Source organism: Nomascus leucogenys, chromosome 11, assembly GCF_006542625.1.
Source record: "Nomascus leucogenys isolate Asia chromosome 11, Asia_NLE_v1, whole genome shotgun sequence".
NCBI lineage: Eukaryota > Metazoa > Chordata > Mammalia > Primates > Hylobatidae > Nomascus > Nomascus leucogenys.
Window position 1 is genome coordinate 56,398,984 of NC_044391.1, and position 16,474 is coordinate 56,415,457.

At 42.5% G+C, this 16,474-nt stretch overlaps 1 protein-coding gene across 2 annotated transcripts in view; it reads right to left on the minus strand.

Annotated features, from left to right (window-relative positions):
• Window positions 1–16,474, minus strand: part of NCKAP1L (NCK associated protein 1 like) — a 51,010-nt gene that overhangs the window by 18,600 nt on the left and 15,936 nt on the right. For both annotated transcript variants that reach the window (XM_030822501.1, XM_030822502.1), the window contains exons 10-22: window positions 12,938–12,994; window positions 12,254–12,350; window positions 11,603–11,712; window positions 11,307–11,439; window positions 10,493–10,574; window positions 10,253–10,311; window positions 9,894–10,039; window positions 8,381–8,513; window positions 7,958–8,077; window positions 5,661–5,806; window positions 5,244–5,375; window positions 2,455–2,673; window positions 826–956 (exon numbers count right to left, since the gene is read on the minus strand). In XM_030822501.1, coding sequence (XP_030678361.1) covers window positions 826–956; window positions 2,455–2,673; window positions 5,244–5,375; window positions 5,661–5,806; window positions 7,958–8,077; window positions 8,381–8,513; window positions 9,894–10,039; window positions 10,253–10,311; window positions 10,493–10,574; window positions 11,307–11,439; window positions 11,603–11,712; window positions 12,254–12,350; window positions 12,938–12,994 — 1,565 coding nt within the window. The remainder of the gene's footprint in view (window positions 1–825; window positions 957–2,454; window positions 2,674–5,243; window positions 5,376–5,660; window positions 5,807–7,957; window positions 8,078–8,380; window positions 8,514–9,893; window positions 10,040–10,252; window positions 10,312–10,492; window positions 10,575–11,306; window positions 11,440–11,602; window positions 11,713–12,253; window positions 12,351–12,937; window positions 12,995–16,474) is intronic.

Sequence of the window (16,474 nt, forward strand, 5' to 3'; positions counted from 1 at the left end):
TGAACTCCAAGTCCTACTATTTATGAATGTGTGGACTTAGGCAAGTTCCTTAAACTCTCTGTGTCCCAGTGTCCTCTTCTGAAAAACGGGAATAAGTGTATCTATTATACCTCAAGGCTGTTATGAGGATTAAGTGAGTTAATATGTATAAACACTTAGAACTTAGCCCACAATAAATGCCATGTATCATCTCATCATCGTTATTATTAAACATCAGCAATCCAAACACTGGCTAAGACTCTAAAATGTATCCCTAAAGCATAAGACGCTGGCTGGGCATGGTGGCTCATGCCTGTAATCCCAGCACTTTGGGAGGCTGAGGCGGGCAGATCACGAGGTCAGCAGATCAAGACCATCCTGGCTAACATGGTGAAACCCCATCTCTACTAAAAATATATATATATATAAAAAATTAGTCCGGCATGGTGGCATGTGCCTGTAGTCCCAGCTATTCGAGAGGCTGAGGCGGGAGAATTGCTTGAACCCGGGAGGCGGAGGTTGCAGTGAGCCAAGGTCGTGCTGCTGCACTCCACCCTGGGCAACAGAGCGAGACTCCATCTCAAAAAAAAAAGAAGAAAGAGAAGAAGAAGATGCCATGACAGCAGACCACTATTTAATAATTCCAAACAGGAGAATGTCCTCCTTACACTTTATCCCTTACCCTTTACTATTACGTTGATGCAAAAGTAACTGTGGTTTTTGCAATGAAAAGTAATTGCAAAAATTACTTTTGCACCAACCTAAATACATGTCCTAGTCTTTTCTTCTCTGTGCATTGAAGGAAGGGCTCAGCTCCTTGACAAGAAGACCAGGCCCTGAGCTCACCAGAGATGTCAGAGAACTCCTCTGCACTGAAGTTCCGCTCCCCTTCTCTGGGCAGGCTGACGAAGGCCTGCATGGCTGGGGAGAGGATGATGGTCCCACTGCTTGCCTGTCTAAGCAGACTTTCCAAGTACCTACAGGGTTGGCCAAGAAAACATAGATTAGGGTCCAATCCCTTCTCCCTACCAGCATTCCCTACTACTACCACTGAGCTCAGAAAGAAAAACTCTGCAAAAGACTGGGGTAGGGAGAAGAAACTCAAAGAAGATGGCACAATGTTCTAATTAACACCCCAAGCTGTTGGATCAAAAACAACTGGCAGTACTGGAATTCCACTTCGCCTCTAACCTGGAGGGTATTTTGCTATACCGTCAAATGCAATAGCATGCACTCCCTTCCCTCAACCACTGCTCTTTTCCAACAGCTGTATTCCCCTCACCCTTACCCTCTGTCAGGTAAGACAGGCTCAACCTGGCAAGAAAAAAGTCACTACTTAATTAGACTCCTTTGAAATATACTCTCAAACCTCCTGGGCAAAGAGGTACCTGTGAGTACAGGTCATCAGTCTCCAAATATTTCCTCCTGACCTCTGGGCAAACTTAAAGGAGCTGGGCTGCAGCCAATGTGGGCTGAGGAGGGCTTGACCAACCTGCCTCTCCCAGGCACGTGCTCTGGGTCTGTATCTAATAGACATCACAAGCTAACTGCCAGTGGGCCAAACCCAGTCGAACTTTTTTTTTTCCTTTGAATTTATGCTGAAACAGCTGACGGGGAAAGAGGGGCTGAATCACCTTCTCTGGTACCTATGGAAAATTCTTTGTCAAAATTTTGAAACAGATTTTTACATAAAAAATAAGGATTTAGTAGGGTAGCAATCAGGTGGAGCTAAGCAGTGGCTGTTCCCTTTAGAGGGGTATTCTCTCTCCAACTCCTCAAAGTCTCTGCCTGGCCCATGTGGCACATCCATTTACCTTTCCTGCCTGGCCCCAACTGGCATTTGCATTTGCAAACTTTGTTTCCCCTTGTTCTGGGGGGTTCTTTGCAGCCTGTCCCCTACTGAGCAGATTTTGGGTTAAGAGCGCCACCCAGTGGCTTGGGGAGGTAGGAATCCAGCTCTTTTCCATTCCTTAGCATGTCAAAGGAAACAGTGCTGATTCCCACCTTCTCCAGTTGCCGGGAGGAGGCCCCCTTCTCTATTAAGAACAATAGTCACATCTGGGGACAAGGAGACGTTCCAGAGAGATGGTAGTAGGCAGATGGTTTTCAGAAGGAGAAGTGAGGGCAAAAAGAGAAATAAGAGAACTTTGGAAAGAGGAAGAGAGATCATTTGAAATTGAAACAGTAAGAATCCAAAAAAGAAAGGTTAAGAATTGGATATTAGAGGGAAAAGGTCAAATAACTGCAGGGTAGGCCAAAGGATGTTCCATTGAAGGTGAGAAGGAAACTTCATGGTGGACAGAAGGGGATCTGGGCTTGTCTCAGGTTATTGCTCCATTCCTCAAGGAGAAGCAACCCTCCATTTGGGAGTCTATGACCCTGGGAGCTAAAATGCTCGGGCCCTCAGGTCCTACTGTGTAAAGGAAAAAGTGCCAACACAAAGTGAGGCAGTGGGAAAGCCTAAGCAACACTGACCAGTTTGTGTAGAGAGTGGTGATTGTCTGTTCCCCACAGGAATCCAGTGGTTGTGTCTGCTGCAGGAGGGCGTTGCGGATGACTCTGGAAGCATCTGCACCCAAAAACTGGGCCAGTGACTGTATGAAACCAATGTATGCTTTGACTCCTGCCAACAGCTCAGAAGGCCGTACGATCTCCTGGGTCGTGGCATTGTAACCAGCCAGCCACACAATGGCTCTAGGTGATTAAAAAAAAAAAATTAGAATTACAATCATAATGGCAAATACAGCAACAATTATTGAGTGTATATTGTATTCCAGGTGCTGTGCTAGGATTTTACTACACATATTATCTCATGTAAACCTCATAGTAACCTAATAAGCTAGAGACAGTTATTATCCTCATTTTTATAGATGAGGAAACTGAGACACAGAGATAATAAATCATTGCTGAAGACCACACAGCTGGCAGTGGCAGAGCTGGGACTTGATTCCAGTAACATTTGATCCCTAATTACTGTGCTTTTCTTCCTCCTCTGGAGAAATAGCTCAGGTATTAGAAGACCTGGGCTCTCTAATTCCATCTAACTCTGCCTGAGAGTTCACACCCTCTGCATTCCCAGTGCCAGTATTTATCTTTTCTCCTTGAAAAGAATTAGTTCCGATCACTGTCAGAAACGGAAAACCATGCTTAGAAATCCTTGGAGGTATAGTAGAATCCTGAGTAGCCATGGCACGCCAGGGCTGAATAGAGATCATGCATGGCTGGCATGCAGCTATAGGCAACATTAGAGAGGGTAGAATAACTATCCACACTATATTATTGTAGGGGCACACCAGCAAGACCCCTCACCACTGGACCCCCAACTCCTTTCAAAATACCTTCCCCAGGTATGTGAGATTTCACAATTAGAGTCAGTCCTCTGACTAAGGACTTTTTTCCTTGTTAAAATGTAAACCACAGAGGAAAGAGGAGTTTTTTGTTTGTTTTGTGTTTTTTGGCAAAATGCTTATGGCAGGGGGAGGGGATGGGAAAGTGGGGGCTGGTCTGCTCCGCAAATGAAAGGGAAAAGGCTCTCAAGTACCACTTGAGGGCAAATAATACAGAAGGGACAGACTAAGGGCAAGACTAATCTAATTTAGAGTTAACACTGAGGCCAAACCTCTAGGCCAACCCTAGGGCTTTGGGAACAACGATGTCAGTGAAGCAAGTATCAGAGATTATTCGGGTAAAACTTGATGTCACACTCATGCTGCTCCAGGGCCTGGAAACCACCACCAGCATCTGAAGGCTTGCACATGGGCCATTATCAAACTGTCATCTTCCTGACATTGTGTATGCAACTGAGACACTTTCTTCCTTATAGTTAATGTGTATGTAATGAAAACAAACTAATTTAACTTCACCCAAGCAAAAACCTCAATTGAAAAATAAATTTGCTTCTCTGACAATCAAAACATAGATTCATAACTGGTTTCCCTGCTTCTGTCCTTGCCCCCGCTAATGTAGCCAGAGTAAAATATTGAGTCAAGTCTAATTACTACAGCTTTGCACAAAAACCGCCAAGGCTCCCCATCTCCCATCTCACTCAGAATAAAAGCCAAAGTCCTTACAATGACATATAAGCACATACACTATCTGCCACTTTTCTGACCTCCCTCACCTTACATCCTACCAGTCTCTCCCAGGCTCATAGTGCTGCAGACACACTGTCTTCCTCCATGTCCCTCGAACCTAGAAGGCATGTTCGAGCCTCAGAGCCTTTGCACTTGCTGTTTCCTCTACCTAGAATGCTCTTTCCCCAATAGTCACGTGCCTGGCTTTCTCAGTGTCCTCACAGGTTTACTTAAATGTTACTTTCTCAAAGAGGCCTTTCCTGGCCACTCCATCTAAAACTGCAACACCTACTTCTGCCACCACCACCACCAGCACCAGCACCGCACATACTTCCTATCTCCCTTTCCCGCTTTATTTTTCTGCTTGGCCCTTATCACTATCTAATCTACTATGTATTCTGCTTTCTCATTTTGTTTATCTATCTTCTCCACTAGAAGTAAGCATGGAGGCAGAGGTTTTTATTTGTTTTGTATATTGCTGTATAAACAGCTTTTAGAATACTCCTGACACATAGCAGGTGTTCAATAAATATTTGTTGAATGAATGAATAAGCTACATACTCCGAAAGAAAACACAGAAGTGTTGAGACTTATAATAATTCTTCCTCCCATTCACCCACTTGCAGACTGTAGTGCCCAATTCCAGTGTGCCTCTTACTTTACGGGGCAATGGAGTGAGGGGCAAAGTGGAGGCAAGGGATGTATTTTATTAAAGCCTAACATATGTCAGGAGCTTTGCACTCATTACTAACTTTAATTCTCTACCAATTCTCAATTACGGGTAATTCTCAATTATTCCATAAGTAAGGTAAATACCATTATCCTTACTTTACAAGGAAGGAAACTGGTTCAAATAAGTTGGACAACCTGCTCCAATGTCTTAGCTAATCACCAGATTGTCAACACAGGTCTGCTCACTGCAAAGGCCTTGCTAATTCTACTAAACCAGTGGTTTCAATTTTGGGTGTTCATCAAAACCACCTATAGAGGTTTGGGGTTCCTTTTGTTTGCTTTTAATAGAGATGCTTGGGACCTATGCTAGACTGACTGCATCAGAATCTCCACCGTGTGGCATGACCACCAGGATGAATGTAATGGGACCCAACTTTGAAGACCAGCATACTATACATAGAGGTATATGGTATGGTATGAGGACTACTGTCCAAACAGAGGACAAGGAAAGAGTGATACCTGTTGAGTCTGGCCTCCAGGTGGCTGCTGAGGTACTCAGAAGGGAAGATAGCATGTTCAAACACGGAGAAACTGTATACATGATTCATTGTCACTGCCAATTCTGTCAAGTTTTGGTGTAGCTTGTCCATGCTAGAAAGTAAAATGAGCCTGGATTACAGGTCTGGCACTGTCTGCTAATGTCTAGGAAGGACGTGTTGGGCCCATGACCCAGTTTCTAGGGATACTCAGCCTAGAAGAGTACACATTGATGTAGACTTCAAAGGCAAAGTAGGAAATTCACATTTAAGTGCTTTTCCATGCCCCTCATTCCCCACCATGACTTGTGCTCTTTTTTTTCTGCATCACCTTCCCTCTTTCCTTTCCTGCCTTCTTTGATGCAGTACCCAGCTGGCCGTCTAGGGCCCAGGTCCTCACTTGGTGACAATGCTGCGGTTCTTCCGGTGACTCTCAGCTCCTGGCTTGTCCCTCTCGGGCTCTCCTTTTCTGGGAGTCTGCCTCTGCTTCATGGTTTTCTTGTTCTTGGCTTTGCTGATTGTAGTGGCACAGTGCTTAGGTAGAAGCTTCAGAAACAAACACAGGTAAATGGAGAAAGGAGACTTGTTGCTAAAACGGCATCTGACAGTTATAAAAAGGTTGTTGTCCATTGTTGTCTGTTATTTTATCTTTCTGCCTTCCTCTCTCTTTCCTTCCATGCACCTCTTTCTTTAATGGGGGCCTATTCAGAATGTGCTCACCTCTTTCAGTTGTCATAAATATCTCTGCGTGTACAGGCTCTAAGTCTCAAGATGACAGTGTCTTTCGGGGATCAGAACCTCACTCCCACACCCACATCCTGAGAGAACCTTTCTTAATGGAAAAACTCAAGTATAAAGAACAAGATCTAAAAGTCTCACTCAATTGTCCTTTGCAGGGTCTTCCAACATGGGGAAACAGTTATTTTTTGCTAGATGGAACAATTATCTCATGTACTACATCCCTTCCTATTCTATCTCATGAGACAATTACCCACATCACCACAGCCCTCCAAAGATTTGGAGTTCACAATGCAGCCAGCATTGTCTTTCCACTTTTTTTTTTAACATCATATTTCTTGCTAATTAGCTTAAACGTCAACCCGGCATCTCTTGTCTTCACTCAGACATCCTAGTCAGGCATCTCCTTCAAGGTGACTGGAATTCTCTCCATTTACTCCAGAGCTGCTGAGCATGAGCAGGGCATGTCTGGAAGCTCTTCAGTTGAAATCACTCTGAGAGCAGCATAAGAGCCACACAAGGAAACCAGTTTTGTTACTTTATAGTCACGCCTTCTTTTTTTAAATCCAAACTCTTGGCTGTTTCAAAAAACTCAAGTCCACCTTGATGGAAAAAGATGTGTCAACCCTGAGATTATGCAAAAGATTCTGAAAGCAGTTCCAAAATATGTAATTCCACTAGTAATGGCAATGCCACTAATTATTTAACTCAGAATGTTAACTTTAGAAAGCCTATACTCATTTGGCTGCAAAAGTTCTGGTATGTGTGAAAATTATTCACATCAAGTTTTAGTCATCCCTGAGACAGCATAGAGCAAATCTCTTTACCAGTGTTCTTGCATGTAGTAGTCATTCATATTGACTGATGAGCTCTTCTTGGCTTTCTCAGCCTTTTGGCTGAGATTAAGCGTATTGAGTAATGAATACACCTGCAATTATACTCATTTGCATATCTTCTTGCATTAATTATTTAAATTTCTTTCAAACATGTATTTGTACTCCCTTTTCTCTTAAACTGGGACATTCCCCAAGGGCAGGAATTGTGTACCTTCCTTCTGGGTCCCCACCCAAAAACCCAGCACAGGGCTTTGTGCCCAGTAAGTACCAACTAATATAACAGGTAACATTTATTGAGCGCTGTATATCAAATATTAAATGTACTCTATTTCATCCTTATGACACTTCTGTGAAGAAAGTATTTTTATCCCCATTGTATGGAATTTGCATATGAAAAATAAAAAGGTTAAGTAATAATGTAACTGTGCATCTGTATACACACACACACACGCACACGTGCACACACACACACACACACATACACACACTCCCCATTACCAAGCCTGACTCAAAACCAGGAAAGGTGGGTAGTCTGGAAAACCCAAAAGACTCCCAGGCAACAGCAAAACAAGCTTCTCATTTTCAAATTTTCTGAAATTTAGGTTGAACTAATTATGACGAGGTGCTAAGAGTCAGTCAAGGGAGGAGAGGGGAAAAATAAGAAGAAAAAGGCAAGAAAGCAGCCTTGAGGATAAACACAGAAGAGGTGCCTCAAAATGTCCAGATAGCCACAGATTAGGATGCAGATAGATAGAAAGATGAGACAAGACAGGTGACCTGGGGGCCACTGTCCTTAGTATGTGTATGCAGGGCAAAGAGATGAGGGGTAAATTAGAAAGTTAACTCATCTCTCAGAACTCTTCAAGTGAGAGCACAGATTTTGTTGGAGTGCAGCTGTTCAAATAAGAGTATTTTTAGACACCTCTATCCAGTCCTAAGGGAGGAAAGACTGAAGGGACTACACTAAGAAAAGAATTCTGCCATAAACTCAAGTACAGAAAGGCCCTAGCCCTACTTCAGAGAAAGAGTTACTGAGCTTGGCATCTGAGAGGGAAACAAAGTTAGAGGGGAAGGCACTGAGGGCCGGCAGAGGGAAGAGTGAAATAGAGAGGGCTGAGCCTACCTGCTCGCTCAGGTTTCGCTGCTCAGCACAGATCTCCAGGACGCAATTGCTGGTCTGCTTGGCCAACTCTTCCAGGAAGGAGTTGCAGTGGTGAAGACCATGGTTCTTCAGGTGGGGGTACTATGGGAAAGAGGGACCAAAAAAGGGACTGTCATCACCAGCACGGCCACTTCTTCCTCGCAATACTGCTCTCATCCCTTGCCTGAATCTTACAGAAGATTCCTACCCATTCCTACGGAAGAAGAAACTGAGGCCCAGAGACAGGATACATTCTACATCAAGCTGAGATATTTAGAGACTCATATCATACATCTGTGTTTATACCCTTTCTGGGATCAAAATCAATCCTTGGAATTGTGTTTTGGGTGATAAGGATGAGATGTGACTAGAAAGATGACAGGGTCTGGAGATCAGGATACCTACCTCCTCTGGGCACATCTCATGAGTGCAGTGGACAAAGTGAGCACAAATCAGGGGGAAAGCAATGGCGTAACGCAACATGGTAGGTTCCTCCAAGGTCATGGCAAACATCTTCTCAAAGATACGGAGATGAAAGCTGCAGAGAAATGGGAAGACTTTAAATCAGGATTTAGATCTTGTTAGTAAAGTGGTGAGTGAAAAATAAAGGAAAAGAAAAATAGAGTTTAAGAGCTAGTCCCTTTGAGGTGGAGTGAATATTCATTTTTTCAAAAAACATTTACCGATATTTGCCACTCCCTCCTTAATTTCCCTAACCCTTAAGATAGAAGGGAACCCAAGAAACTTTATCCTTCCAGACTTTTATAAAGGACCCCAGGCAAGTGTAATGATAATCTTCTTCCCTTTCCTTGCACAAAATTTGCTATTCTTCCCTTAGAACCTTGGCATGATTTGGGCCATTCCCCCTAATTTAGAAGTCCTTCAGTAGTGTTAATTCACATTCCTCTCAAAATTTAACACTCAGGCTCCAGAAAATCTTCTCAAATTAATCCCATGAGACTGATCTTTCCTCAACCCATGTCCTCTCAACTTCATGTACTCTTTTACACTTTCTTACATTTGCAAGTATTATGTTGATATCCTTTTCACCTATAGGTATTATATCTCCCCAACTACATTGCTTACAGAAGGCAGAGACAGCACATTGTATTTTGTTGAATGAATGAATAAGCTACATACTCCTTGTTTAATCCTTCAAAGGGTGGAATTATGTACAACAGTGGTCACCTAGAAACGTCCAGTGCTATCTAAGGAAGACAAAATCATTCAGCTCATTCTCCAAAGTCCCTATTCTCTAGGTCTCTCACTTATTTTCACTCCTGTCCACTAAAACTCAAAGTTTTTCCTGTTTCTTTTAAATCACAATGTTCCTAGAGTAAAAAAAAAAAAAAAAAAAAAAAAAAAAAAAAAAAAAAAACTGAAGAAGTTTCCAAAGAGAGGAGATTGAAACTAGACATAGGGGCTAACTACCCCAGAGAAGGGAAGACTATGTAAAATCCAAATGGCTTTCCGCAGAAGAACAAAAGGGAATACGGAACAAAAGGGAATCAACTTCAAATTCCTGTCACTTAAGATTATTGGTAAAAAGCTGACACAAGTGAGCTGTGGAGTTTAGGCACCTTAGGGAGATCTCAAAAAAAGTAACACTTCCCAATTGTCTAGGGGAATGACAGTTCTCCACAGAGGACAGGCAAGAGAGCAAATGAATTGATAAAGAGCTCTAGTTCAGAGCTTGGTGGCTCTTGCCTGTAATCCCAGCTACTCAGGAGGCTGAGGTAGGAGGACTGCTTGAGGCCAGGAGTTCAAGACCAGCCTGGGCAACATAGTGAGACCTGTCTCTCTGGAAAAAAAAAAAAAAACTTAAAAAAAATTCCTTGAAGTAAGTGGCATAATGGAGAAAAAAATGAAAAAAGGAAACAATAAAACTTTTTAAAGAGCGCTCTGAACCAAGACATACCAGAAAGTAGACAGATCAGAAGTTTCCACCAGCAGTTTTTCTACTGAGTCCAGCATTCGGGAGTGGAAGACAATGAGGTTCATCACCTTGGCTAGGTCAGGGTTCTCATGCAGGTGCAGAGGGGCCTTAGCCACGCTAGTGTACGCCTGCAGTTGGAGTTGGGAAAGGTGGAGAAAAATAAGATGAATGAAAAGGGCCCCCAGCCTTGGAATTACACTTTGGCCTGAATCTGTCTTGTCCAATTGGCAGTTTTCAAAGTTGACTCACTCCATAAAGCAAATTTAGGAGATAAAAAGAGAAGGGATTGTGGGGGAGGAAGAATCTGAGGCTGGGAATCTTTAATAGGAACAGATCATTACCTGTAGGCGGAACCAGTCCAGCCTCAATCCTGAGAATTCAAATTTCTCTCCATTATCAACTGCAAGAAAAACAGAAGTATAAAAGGAAACAATAAACAGCACACCAATATCCAACTGCATAGAATGGTAGATCCTCTTCAAAAATATCTTGTCCTACTTCCTGGCTCAAAGGTCAATATTTCCAGATAAAAGATGTTCATCCTCACATATGTCCTGCCTCCCCCACCTCCCTCCAGTTACCTTGTTTGAGATTCAGAGAGGAGAGGGTACTGACGAATGAGGACATGATGATGGACTCCTCCTCTGGACACACAGACAAGTTCTAAAAGAGGAGCTGCAGTTACTGTCAAGTGGGCATAGGTTCCCCAGGACAGAAACTAGGACCATGAGGCTCAGTCAGCATGTAAAGGTAGAAAGAATTGCTAAGTGCCAAAAACAGAGAGAAAATGCCAAGCAAGAGATGGAGGAAACTTCCTGGGTTCCCTGCCTTCTAACATCCAATTTCTTTTTATTTTTCTCCCCTATTTCTATGTAATTTCACTTAGTGGGGAAAAAAAGACTGCTGAGATTATTAGTCCTTTCTTTTTCTTTTAACAAATATGAAGGGCAGATTGGACCTTTTTTTGTTTGTTTGTTTTGGTTTTTTCTTTTGAGATGGAGTCTTGCTCTGTCGCCCAGGCTGGAGTGCAGTGGCGCGATCTTGGCTCACTGCAAGCTCTGCCTCTCGGGTTCACTCCATTCTCCTGCCTCAGCCTCCCGAGTAGCTGGGACTACAGGTGCCTGCCACCATGCCCAGCGAATTTTTTTTGCATTTTTAGTAGAGACGGGGTTTCACCGTGTTAGCCAGGATGGTCTCGATCTCCTGACCTCGTGATCCGCCCGCCTCGGCCTCCCAAAGTGCTGGGATTACAGGCATGAGCCACCGTGCCTGGCCTAGATTGGACCTTTTGACACCCAATTTACAGAGCATGAGATTCAGCCAGAGTGGTTTCAATAGGAAAATCACTAGGGATCATCCTGAAATTTCCAAAGTATAATCAATTAAACATCATACCTGAATGATGTCACTGAGCACAAGAGCATCAAATCTTGCCAAGTACTGAAGGTGGTATTGCTGTATCACTTTGATGTGTCTTCGGACCAGAGACCTAATCCCCTCCAACAAGAAAAGAAGCTCTGCAATGCTCCTATAAAGTTTAGGATGAGAACAGAGATGAATAAGACTAGAAATATGAACTGAGACAAACACAGTGATAACAGGGCAGAAACTGAGACCTCCTGAGGTCATCTGATGCCTCCCTGTCCCCAGTCCCTCTAAGGACAAGGTTCTTAGCCATGTCGAGTACTAACGAGTCAGCATAGTCCTCAGGTGTCTTTGTCTTGGTGACATTCTCTGTGTGGCGAACCAGCCAGGTGACTTCATCACGAATGAAGGACAGGGCCATGAAAGCAAAAAGAGCCTATGGAGAGGGTAGAGACTATTAGAATTTTCAACTTTAAAAATGGATTTCAAAGCACAGAGAAAACTACCCTGATAATATAGGTATGGATGTAATTGTGTAGCCACAACCGTGTCAATAATAAACATTCAGACTCACCGAAAAACCTCAACTATATAACACACGATCAGACAGGTACACATGTTGACACTGGATCACAGTTAGTACCCTTCTCTCCCTATCAAATTAAGTTTTAGAAATATTTACTGGGCATTTATGTGGTTTGAAACAAAAAAACAAGCTCTGTCTCCAATTAGTTCACACTCAAATAGAGGATAAGACAAGTATAAAAGTAGCTATAATACACGACATACTATGTATAGTGCCAAAAAAAGAGATACAAAAGGTTTTGGGGTACTCCAAGAATGTTCAAGGGAACCAGCATATATACATACAAACAAATCAAAAAAGACTCAGAAAGGCAAAATCTCATGAATGCCATGTAGCTACACAGTCTCTTATCACTGGCCATCATCCCCCTCCCAACATTTCTTCCTCTTGCCTTGGGACCCAGTAGTCCTGGTTCATCAGCCAACACGGTCTCCAGCTCCTTCACTGCCATCCGCAGAAATTGCCGCCGTTGACAATGAAACTGGCCACTAAGGAAGTAAAGGGGAACATGACTGTCACCTCTCCCACCCTTAAAAACCCTCCACAGGCAGCACAGAAGAAAGCTATATTTAGGAAGGGATGTCAGGCAGAAGGAAGGTTCAATGCTCAAGTTAGACTTGGTTTAAAAAACAAAAAAGGGCCAGGAGTGGTGGCTCTTGCCTATAATTCCAGCACTTTGGGAGGCCGAGGTGGGCAGATCACCTGAGGTCAGGAGTTGGAGACCAGCACGGCCAACATGGCGAAACCCTGTCTCTACTAAAAATACAAAAATTAGCTGGGCGTGGTGGTGGGTGCCTGTAATCCCAGCTACTCAGAAGGCTGAGGCAGGAGAATCACTTGAACCCAGGAGGTGGAGGTTGCAGTGAGCCGAGATCATGCCATTGCACCCAGCGTGGGCAACAGAGCGAGACTCCATCTCAAAAAAAAAAAGAAAAAAGAATTTATGGGGCAGCAGCAAGTTCTTGGGTTGAGGCAATAAAGCTGTACAGAAACTAAGCATGGCTTAGGTGAGAACAAAAGTGAGAAGAAATTCCTATTCCATCCCCTCTCAGAGAGTGCATTCACCACCCTTTACCTGTTTGCAATTACGTGTTCCTTGCTCTCCTTTATGTCTGCCACTCGCTTGCCGTACCTGAGGATTGACACAAGCACAGTGGGGTTGACCATACTACCCATTAGGGCCCTTGCCTCACCTTCCCAGTCCTCAGAGACTCCAGCCTATACCCTGGTGGGAGCATGGGCAGCCCTCACGGGCAGGATCTTTCCAAACCCTACTTCTCACTCTAGCCTATTAATAAAAGACTCACAGCTTAGAGATCATTCAACTCCACCTCATAATTTTACAGATACAGAAAATAATACCTAGGGAAGGGAAATGACTTGTCAAGGTCACATAGGGCTTTAATGGCAAAGCTGGGGCTAGACTTCTCTTCCTGTGCTCCTGCCTTGACTCCTTCAAATCAAGGCACTCTTCCAGGTTTGAGGGGGATAAACGGAGCAGTGTATAAATATAACACAGGCCCTGCTCTCAAGTAAAAGTAGTTACTCAATCTCTACCTTGGGTCCCATTCCCACCAACTTCCTTTTAGAATTTCTCTTTATCAGTTATCTTTTTTAATACTTTAATCTCTCCTTCTCCACTGGCTTATTCTCTTCTCCCAACAAATAATTTCAAAGCCTCCCTTATTCTAAGAAGACCCTTGCCTGACCCTGACAATCCACCGAATTCTGCTTATCTTCCCACACCACCAAACTTCTCCAAAGAGACACCTATACTCTCTCTACTTCCTCACCTCTCACTGACCCTTGAATCCCACAAAGCCTTCAGCACTAAGCAGCTGCTCTCTCTAAAGTCAATGTGAACTTTTGAATCACCAAATTAGAAGGCCTTTTCATTGTTTTTAATTTTCTGCAATATTTGATTCTCCTAACCACATCTCCTTTTTTCTACTAGTGACCCATGCTCAGAATCCCAGCATTGTCTTAGACTCTTTCCTCTCTATGTTCCTTATATTTGTTTTCGCTTGTCCTGTATCACTATTGCCACCACATTATTGGGACTTCATCACCTCTCATTTCCCTTCTCCAAACCACTAGTTTATTGAACTAGCACAAAATCAAAGAAGTTTGGAGTTGGAAAGTATCTTAATTAAATCAAGACTCAACTTCACAGCAATCCTGTTGGATAATTATTTTAATCTCTGCATAGCACAATGGAAAGAGAAAAGATTAAGAGTCCAGAAACCTGGAATTGTGTCCTAATTTCACCTCTTTTTGAGTGACACTGAGACTGAGCCTCCATTTTCTCATTTATAAAAAAAGATATTAATACTTATTCTTGAATTTTCCTGAAGATAAATTAGATCATTTATGTCAAAGAATTCCCTAAACTATAAATCATACAAGTTAGTTGCTGCTCTTAGTGATGGAGAACTGAACACCATTCGAACATCTCTTCCATTCCTTAGAAGCAGTACTCAATGCCCAAATCCACCTCCTGTAATTTCTAATTATTAATCTCAGATTTACTCTTTCTAACTCTGGCAATGGTTTTTAATGATAATACTTTGTTGTTGAGCGTGTGAGAAATCAGTATTCTTATAGGCTCTTGATAATAACTGGTTAGAGTGCAATTTGGTAAGAGCCATTAAAATTTGAAATGCACATACCCTTTACTTTAGCAATTCCACTTCTAAGAATTTAGCCTATAGAAATATTCACAGATTCAAGGCCAGGTGTGGTGGCTCACGCCTGTAATCCCAGCACTTTGGGAGACCGAGGTGGGTGGATCACCTGAGATCAGGAGTTCGCGACCAGCCTGGCCAACATGGTAAAACCCCGTCTCTACTAAAAATACAAAAAATTAGCCAGGGGTGGTGGTACATGCCTGTAATCCCAGCTACTTGGAAGGCTGAAACAGAAGAAGCGCTCGAACCCGGGAGGTGGAGGTTACAGTGAGCCAAGATGGCACCATTGCACTCCAGCCTGGGCAACAAGGGCAAAACTCAAGTCTCAAAAAAAAAAAAAAAAAAAAAGAAAGAAAAGAAAAAAATATTCACAGATTCACAAAGATATATGTCTAAGAATGTTCATTATAGCATTGTTTATAATGATTTTTTAAAATGGAAACAGTTTAAATATCCATCAATAGAGGATTTTGTAAATAAATTATGTTACAACCACATAATGTAATATTATTCAACTGTTAAAAATAATAAGTCTCTATAGACTGATATTCAAAGATATCCAAAACATAGTAAGTTTTTTTAAGCAAACCATAGAACATAATATAGAGTGTGGATCCATTGCTTTTTAAAAATTCCTTTCATAAGGTTGAAAATACATGCCACCTTTATGTGTTTATACACACACACACACACACACACATCTGGAGGATGCACATCAAAATGTTCTGGGAGGTGATAGTGTAGTCAACTTCCACTTTGCACTTTTTACATTTCTGGATGTTTTATTTGCAACCAGAAAAAAAAAAATTGGTATTTTGACCCTTTCCTTAAACCCACTCCTCCTTCTCATTTTACCTCTCTCTATTCTTCTCTTTACAGTCAAACTTTGGAAGAGTTGTTTATTAAATTCCACATCTCTCACTTGCTCCTAAACTCACTGCAGCCCAGCTTTCAACTTTACCACTCCGGTTGTTCACAAGAAGGGCACTAAAACCATCTTTAGAGCCAAATCCAATGAACATTTTTTCAATTCTTATTTTATTTGATCTCTCAACATCATCTAACAGATCACTGGTCCTTCCTTCTAGGAATGCTTTCTTTGTTGCCTTCTCTTTTCCCTCTTCTTTTCAATATCTCCCACTGATTTCTCTGGCCCTCAAATACCAACATATGCGGAGGTTTATCCCATTCGGTTCTCACTCCGCATGTGCTCCTGAGTAATCTCAAGTACTCTCCTGGCTTTAATTACCGACTCAGCAATCTTTATCTGAATCCAGACCTCACTCCCAAGTTTCAGAACCATAAAATAGAAGGCCTAACACATCTATCTTCAGTGTCCCACAGACATTTCAAAGTCAACCTGTTTAAAACTAACCACACAATCTTTCCCCCACAAACTTGCTTTTATCACATGCTCTCTTATCTCAAGGAATGCCAGATATCCACGTCAGAAACCTCCACATCATCCTCAATTCGTCCTAATTTACTTAATTCATCTCTGCCTCTAGTTTTGCCCATCTAATTTCTTTTCTTCCATGCAGCCAGAATGATCTTTTCTAAAATGCAAATATGATCATGTCACTCCCCTGTCTGAAATCACTCAATAGTTCCCCATCCTCTTTGGGATGGATTCAAACTCCATAGCAAACCATAAAACATCCTAATTTACCTCTCCAAATTCATCTCTCAACATCTTCATTTCTATAACCCAGCTGCCCATGCACTGAACTACATGAACTTCTCAGAACTTGCCATTCTCTTTGTTGCCTCAAAAATCTTGATAGTTTCTCTGCCTAGAATATCTTTCTTTGCCTCAAGCAACTCCCCTACCTTTCTACCCAACGCGCAGGCGCAGGCACACACACACACAATTACTCACGCACACACACACACACACACATACACACATACACACACTCTTCAAC